General features: G+C 43.3%; 1 protein-coding gene across 1 annotated transcript; it reads left to right on the top strand.

Annotated features, from left to right (window-relative positions):
- Window positions 1-511: 511 nt before the first annotated feature.
- T265_01995 (hypothetical protein) lies at window positions 512-4,050 on the top strand (the record flags this gene model as incomplete). Its single annotated transcript, XM_009166133.1, has 7 exons — window positions 512-586; window positions 631-903; window positions 936-1,289; window positions 1,339-1,404; window positions 1,451-1,699; window positions 1,742-2,062; window positions 3,667-4,050. 7 exons carry the CDS (start codon window positions 512-514, stop codon window positions 3,961-3,963), a joined length of 1,635 nt encoding a protein of 544 aa, XP_009164397.1.
- Between the last annotated feature and the right edge of the window lie 4,543 nt (window positions 4,051-8,593).

Below are 8,593 nucleotides of genomic sequence, written 5' to 3'. Positions count from 1 at the left end.
TATATATATATATACTGATGCAGTAATGTGGACGAATGAATAGGGCTCGTGGGAAGATCGTCTTCATGTAACGAGTATGGTGGGATGAACGGGAGCTGAAATACTACCAAAATACCTCAGTATGGTACCATGCGGTTGAATTATTAAAGGCCGACTTCGTTCACACACACCGGAAATCGGCACTTTATTCTTGTGTCTATTTAAACCATGTCTTGTGCGGAAAATATTTACTATGTTTGGTATTCAAAAGTCATTTGACAATAAGGGGACGGTTATGTGATTCATATGAACTTTTCACCGTGAGTAGATCTTATTGCAACTACACACAGTGTTCCTAAAAGTCGGTGGAGTAATTTGGACCACTAAGACTGCTTCTGGCGCAAACCTCTTGGCTTCAGTTGCAGCTGACTTTAACCAATCATCAGTCGCAACGTTACCTCTAGACATCCTTCCTGTAATCCTGTTTCCTGTTTCAGCGAAGTAAACCGTTCGGATACCGACTCATCTATCAATGACCACTCCAACTGTGACGGAACTCTACGCCTACTATGATACCCTGAATAATGAAGCATCTAGCGCGGATGAGGTAAACCAATAACCAGTGTCTGCCTATTTCGGATATCTTTCTAGAGAGAAGCTGCATACCGAGCCTTTCTATCGGGCACAAAAGGTGGTGACATTGAGAAGCGTTTAGCTTCCCAGTTCATTGCCAGGTTTTCTAAACAGTTCGAGAATCTGAGAGAGGAAAGTTTCAATTGTATTCTGGACCTTTGCGATGATGAAGATGTCGCCATCCGCAAACAGGCAGTGCATGACCTCATGCAATTCTGCAAACGTATCCCATCTTTCATTCCCCGTGTTGCTGATGTCCTTGTACAAATGTTTCAGACTGAGGATGCTTCGGTATGCTTACTTATTACATAACATTTTTGTAGGAAATGCATGTGATATCCCTCTCATTAAATCAGCTGCTAACACTAGAGCCCAAAGCCACACTTGCCGGTGTTTTCAACCAAATGTTGACCGTCAACCCCGAGAATCCTCGAGAGCATGTAATGAAGTTCCTGGTGGACCGGTTAAAGACTCTCCCCGAAGACAAATTATCTTCAGAAGTTGAAGAATTTGTTGTCGAGCAAGTCAATAAAGTCTTACACGACGTCTCGGAGGAGGAATTTCCTCTTGTCGTATCAATTTTGTCTTCACTGAAATGCATGTCAACTTTGCCTGGACGTCAGAAGTTGGTGGCCATGATTACTGAGCAGGCTTTACAAGCCTGTCCGGAATTCAGCGTAAGTTTGACCAAATCCTGATTGCATTACGTACTTTTATTGATTCTAGCCGACTGACCCAGCGTGCGTGGCTCAAATTCGAGAAAGTGTCAAGCAGGCAGCGCTCTGCATTTCGGTAGATTTCTCCAATTGTTTTGCCTTGTTACTTATGACTGCCACAGAAAAACGTTCATGCGCGTGAACTGTATATGTATTTGCTACAAAAAGTTATACCGAAGATTGTCCACATCCCAGACACTTTGGAAGAAGACAAGTTTTCGTTGTTGCGCTCTACTGCTGAATTGGCTAGTCTCCACGAATCGGATCTTAGTGCTCTTACTGCTAGTGAACAGGAGCAATGTCTTCAGTACGCCTTCGATTCACTCGTCCACTACTTACCAGAGTTACCGAACGCATCGGTCGATGCTCAGGTATGTGTGCTGTTGCTTTAAAAACCCACACCTTTTGTTCAGCCATCAGATCCTCCTGTGGAGGGGAAAACGGTTCCCGAAAAGCCGGTATTCCCTACAGGTCTCAAACTCTCCGAGCTTGAATGTTTACTCTGTATTTGCTGTCAGCTTGGCCGAGTTAGGCCACAATATTTTGGAGGTTATTCATCGGAGCAAGAGCGAGAGTCCGAAAAAGTTCAACTCGGAGCGGCTCGCTTGCGGCAGATTCGACCTCGGTTGCAGTATCTTAGTCAAGTAGCTCAGGAATATTCGCAATCGATTGCGGGACATTTGGGACAAAATGGGCATACAGATGAGAACAAAGCCAAACTTATCGCGCACCGTGTGAGTTTTTAGGTGTATGAAATTTGTCTCAACTCAGTACTCTGTTGTCCAGCAGATGGTTGTTCTTTTTCGTTATCGGCCAAGTGTCTATCTGATCATGTAACGCTATTTTAGGATATTGTGTACAAACCTTAATATGTGCATTTGATCCGAACTTGACAGTCAACTTCAGTTGGTTTCTATTAATTGTCGTAATTTGATAGCCCTTGATGGTCAGTCAGACATTGATGATACAGTAGGTGCGTAATCCGTGTTTTTTTAGTTACGGTTTGATGTGCATCAATATTGAGTCAAAGGCTCCATTTTAAATGTTACAGTCTGCTGAACAGCGAAGACCAATCTCTGTCCTTAACACCGTCCCGACAGTTGACGCAAGCTAATCAATAAGCTCGGCGAACAGATCAGCCTCCACCTGATTGGAAGTCATTAAACGATCCTAGGCAATCGGCATTTCGACATTTAGGAGGATATTCTCATTGAGTCCTTGAATGGAGTTCCACGTCAGCCGTGGACATTTTTCATCTCGATAATAATCATAGCAATTTATCTGTGCCGTACGAAGAGGCGTAAAACGATATGCCTTTATTCGTACAGAATTTGCTCAGATATTGTCCGGATAACATTAACTCCTAATGTCCACCATAAAAGTGACTAGTCCATCCATTTTTCATGTCTCATATCAATGAATTATGAATGTGACTTATTCAAGGCAGTATAACCACCGGGCAAGAAGTATGCGCATTCCTGATGAACCGTGCAAAGCAGAGTCTCTTGAGCAAATCTTACTAGAAGATAGTTACCTGAGCAGTAGGTGCACTTTCTTTGACTATTACTTTTTTAGCCTTCCTACCAAACAATCTTAGTGACTGCTACCCGTAAAAGCTCCTCATAGTTTTGAGTCCTTGGAGCTTATGGCGACGAATAGCATTCTCAATAATGTATGGTGAAGGATTAGCTAGCACACTCAATCAGGATGTTACCAAACCTTCCCGAGATGTTCGCAAGGTCACTTCTCTTAGATTGTGCGTGGCTACGATACTCTTTATCCTGCCGTACATCGAGGGAACGCTTTTGGGTGATTCCGAAGTTTCTCAGAAAGAGACTTTCTTCGTGAGTGGTTTACAAATGAAGGCGTGCTACTCGAATTCATTTCTGTCTGGCTGTGTTCCAACCGTGAGATTTTTTCCAGCTATCCATTGCCGTTACGCATTCTGAATGGAGTATATCAACCCAGATTGTTAACCCTTGTTACGATCGTTTTCCTGGACAATGGATTAGGCAATCAGAAGAGAATTTTGCCGGAAAGTGAATTTCTGCACAATCACGAAAACAATTGTGCTTTTTGGGAACTCGAAAACTACGGAGTTGTCATAGCTTGCCTCATCCTTTTCCTTCAGTTGACAGTTCAGCTGGAATATTTTACCGAGTAGTGCGTACCTGATACTACCTTATTGGCCCAGCCAGCCCAAGGCGAATGTCTGTTATCAGCTTTGGAAACAGAGCGTTGGGGAGAGTTACAATGAATAAACTTCGTAAGCCAGATTTTCATATCGATAAGGGTGAATACTGTATCACTAAGACTTCAAAATACCTCTTTATTGCAGCTGGTCACTAACATCCCAAACTTGGTTCGATTGTTCTTCCACAACCCGCCTGTGTTCCAAACAAACATAACCTTTTCCTGGCTTAAAACCGACCCCGTTATTTCACCCGGATCGAAACGCCCCGCCGTTATGGCCAACCTCCAAAGTACGGAGTCCCCGACCCGTTCAACAATGTCCCGCCGAGAACAACCTCGTTACGCCCCACCTATTGGCCGTTGGTCCCGCGGTAACCAACCACAAAACCGAGCATCCGGTGATTCCACTCGGAACTATCGTGGTAGGGGACGAAATTGGTAGTCCTGTTCAGTAGCGTACTGTGTTTTCTATGATCCATAAGTATGTGAACACTCGGTTAATGTTTGATATATACATTCTCTTTCTCACCCACTCCCTAACATGTGTATAATACACCGTTTTTTTCCTCAAACACTGCATCTTCTGATGGTTTGGCAGTATGCACAATGAACTCTTAGTTGGGTAAGGTGATGACTAGGATTGCGCTAGAATAAAACCTATCTTGATAATTTGAGAGTTATGAGTTTCTCTGTTCTTATTTCGAACATCCCATGCTCTTGTCTACTTGTGGTAAAATTTAGCTATATAAGGCCGCTCGATATCTGTATGTGCGATCCAGAGTCCTATTATCCATTCACCTTGCTAATCCGCTCATCCGATCAACCGAGAAAATACACGGGATCAGAGCTCCTCGGCTGGAACATTCTAGACCTGAGATTGATCCATGTGCTGGTATAATCTATAAAGAAATTCCCCTCATCGCCGGTGGTAATGTAGTCCTTTCACTGACTCCAAATAATGGACGATTCGATTCCAACCGCGTTGAATCTCAGGCTACTTGTTTTGCTTACAGTTCTGAATGTTGCAGAATTTCGGAATTTCCAATACTGCGTTTTCTGAACGCATCCCTAATCGAAATTCGACAAGCGCTTCCTTTTTCCCTTCATGCGAGTCAAGCAAATTAATGACAGTAAACGGCTGGTGTAATATTGTGTATTGGCCACTTGCTTCCACAAGTAGGCAGCAAGTTGGTAGGTTTTGAACTTACAGCGATTCAAACTCTGGTTATCGAAAGTTGGCTAATGTTGGGTTGTCTGAATGCTTTGAATAAGCCAAACTTAGTCTTGATCCTAACTCTTTTGTGACCGCATTGAGGAAATACCACAATGGCATACAGAGCTACAAAAACATATGATGTTTAGACTGGGTCGACGGATGTCTTTTGAGGACATGGAGAAGTACTTGCTATTTCCGTTCATGGTGCAGCGAAGTGATATTTGTGGGGATTTGAGGCGGAATAAACGAAGAAAATTCTCTATGCGGGATGGTATCGCTGATCGGTTCTGTATTACCCCATTTTGATGATTTTACACAGTTTCTTTCACCCAGTATTTTGCCTCACACGATTCTGCCTGTATTTCCGTTGAGCAGTGTTACAAACGAGAGGTTTAGCTGTCAGTCAACGTATAACTCACCTTCCGGTTTCTTTAGTGAGGAGCTGATATTTTGAACCAGAGATAAGGTAGCGCACTTACTAAACGCTGTGACTGATGAAATCATCCGCGGTTTTTATATTTCGGGCCACTATGTATGTGCATATCGATGGTTTCTATCTGGACCTTCTGGTGGGTGTTGTTAGTTCGTTTGCCACAACCACTTGGCTATCCGTTCCAACTGCTTATGCTCTTATCAGTAGTAGGAAAACTGACTGATTTTTGCTTGCGAGAATCTAGTAACGACCTCGGAATTCGATGGCGTACAATTATTCCGGGTGTCATGCATCCATCTGAAGAGTCCCGCAAGGTACTCTTGTCTTAAACTTTGCAATTCCTCCATTCGATAGTTGTCTTTTACGGCAAAGTAACTTGTCGTTCTCTCATCATGATTGTCAGCAGCACTACTGGCGCAGAACTCCTGCGTTCGTGCGGTTGATATCTGCTAGAAAATCTGCTTGTAAAGCGAACTTGACTAGATACTCTTAATTGTCACTATCCTCGAAGGGAACCCGATGACTAGTAAACTGCTAGTAAAACTTGAATCTGAGTGTGTCGGTCACGTTGATATTCGGACTCACTAGTATCGTGTTGTCTCACAATGGGGAAGCGAGAATAGAGTAGATCGTCGCTTTTTAGTGCTGTCACATTGTCTTCTTGGTCTTACAGTTTACAGGTTACAGTTTACCCATCGATGGGATTTTACGTGGATCCAAGGGCGCTGGCTTAGTTTCGTCTCTGAAGTAATTTAGAATTGCGAGCCTCCTCTCCTTGCGATCTGCTAGGAACTCACTTCCTCAGATCCATCCATTCAACGAACGTCGTTATTAGTAATTGCGTTTTCGGACTTTTCACACCACGCTTTCTTATGGTGGAAAAAACATGCACCGTCTTGAAAGTAACTTGCGGATGATAATAAGCTTATGCTATACAATCAGTCACATCAACCAACACGTATATACCACCGGAGACCGTCTTTAAAAACGTGTCTTGGGTAAATTTGACGGTTGAATAAAGCCGCAAACAAGAAGTTCGTCTGGATTTAGTTAAGTTTTCCGTCAGGACCAAAATAAGTATGCGGAAGATAGTATATGGTGAATACCGTCCAATCTGGTTTCAAGCAGAGCATAAGATTGACGGAATCTCGAGGTCTACGCCTACCTGAAGAGCCTCAAGAAAGGCGAAACCGGTCGTGGTTTATCAGTCTTCAGCAGCGTTAGAAGCACCTCTATGTTTGTTCCGTCTTCTGGTGGTTGTTGAGGTAACCCATTGTTCCACTGGAAGTATATGCGGATGGGTTTCTGTACTTTTGAGTTCTTAGGTGAGAGTAATGTGTCCGCACACACCCAATCACGCACACAATATTTTCCTTGGTGTCCGCAGGCGTGTCTAAACCTGTGGCTGTGAGCATTACTACATATGAAACACATGAATCGATAGGGTACACTCCGACCGCTTGAAAGATGGTGACCAATTTTCGTCAGTCTGAAAAAAAGACGCTCGGATTCACCAAGAACTATCGAACGTATGGTGTAAACAGCAATAGCAGAAAAGCAATTCGGGAATGAAGATGACAGTCATGCCTTTGGAGGGGTCGATAGATTTTAAAAAGTTGATTGTTGTCATCACCCGTGGTTTCGTTTCTAAAACCTGTTACTGGCTGGGACCCGCATTTTATTTTGAATTCTTTCATCCGCCGCCTATGCGTATTCTCCTGTTGCACAGCTCAAAGAACCCCATACGAGAAATAGGGAGGCATATACCGTGGACGCTATCAACCGCTTTTAAGTGAAATATACTTGAAGTTTATGCTCTGTGGTAGACCACTTCTCTTTGACAAACTATACGCGTAAAGTATTGGCACTAGCAATGCGTGAGTGGTCTTCAGTGATGGAAATCTGATGTTCATTTTACGCGTTTTCATTTTAAGAGTTTTATGTGGGTAGTTTTGTGTAACGTCTGATGGCATCTTTGCCTTTACCTCCACTTTGGTGTGCAAGGTTATTCGAGACAAGGCCTGAATCTCCCGATTGTCTTCGAGTCTGAACACACCTTTGCGATGCGCTACACAATGCCTGATATAATGTCACGTGGCGGCTTGATGTAGATTTAACACCTATTGCACGGAGTCCTTGTATTCCAACTGGTTCAAACTTTCCACCTGGAACTTTCCTGCTAGGTTCCCATCCGGGTTTACAGATATTTTATTTGTCTATTCAATTTGTCGGAGAATAAAGTAAATCCCGATATGTAAGCAGTATTGAGAAACATCGTGCTTGGGATGCCCAAAAACAGCACCCCGTGATCTGGCTTTTGTAAAACGTAGCTCACTGCCGGTTCCATTGACGGGTCCTGTAGGTGGAATGCAGATCAATTTGCTCTGTTACCCGTTTAATGTTAGTAGGATGTCTGTTTATATGTGTTCTATGGCGCTTATAATATACATCCTTTCACTAATATAATGCAGTATACTACCGTTACACTAACATTCGTCATAACGGCACTGGCATGTGGTCACGTGTTATCTGACAGGTTCGTCGAGTGGAAAAATCTCCATTAAGAGACCCCTTCTTGAAGCATGCTCCAAAAGCCAGCAGATACGTCTTACCTATGTTTGATACACTTCAGTAACTCCCAGAACTCGAGTCATAAATTCGGTAGTAGGGCTGAAACCGATGTTTCAGAATTTTTCACGACTGTTGAAATATGTTTGAGAGATTCCTTATGTTCTCACTGCCTATGTACGTCGTGCATAAGTCAACGGGATTTCCGATCTGTAGAAACCTATGCAGTCTCAATATGATCCATATTTAATCATCCAATGCTGGAGACAATCACGTCTCATTGGTGCATTTCATCTTACTGCTTCAACCTTCACACAGACCATTGCCAAACACTGTCCTGATTCGTGACGATGGATGACTAACCCTCAGTACAAGCCTGAGCAATTTATCTTCAAGCAATAAATCTTCTGTATCTATCCCGAGTCATTGCATTTCGGTAAAAATCAGCGTATCATGTTCTCTAGTTGGAATCCATTGGCATCAGTCGATTGTCTCACGCACTTCTACCAGAAAAGTCTTCATAAATCTACGGTTTGTTTTCCCCCGATTGTTCTTTGTACGTTCAGGTGCATTTTAGCCATATTCGTCAGGTACACGTGAAAACATGTGCCCCGAATAATTTGGGTGCCGTAGTTTGAGTGATGACGTGCTCGCACATGACGCAACTTTTGAGCCCACTATGTAGGTCACAGTGACGCAAGAAGGTGAGCACATTTGGGAGACATGTGATGCGCGTGGCACATTCAGGTGGACATTCACGCAGGCGAATAACCTAATATTGACTGACGTATTTCATGATTATGAAATGTGGCACGCAAATGGAAGGAATAGCGCAATCGCCTGCTAAGTGCTTAG

This window comes from Opisthorchis viverrini (assembly GCF_000715545.1).
Source record: "Opisthorchis viverrini unplaced genomic scaffold opera_v5_22, whole genome shotgun sequence".
Classification (NCBI taxonomy): Eukaryota; Metazoa; Platyhelminthes; class Trematoda; order Opisthorchiida; family Opisthorchiidae; genus Opisthorchis; species Opisthorchis viverrini.
This window is presented reverse-complemented; position numbering and strand designations above follow the sequence as displayed.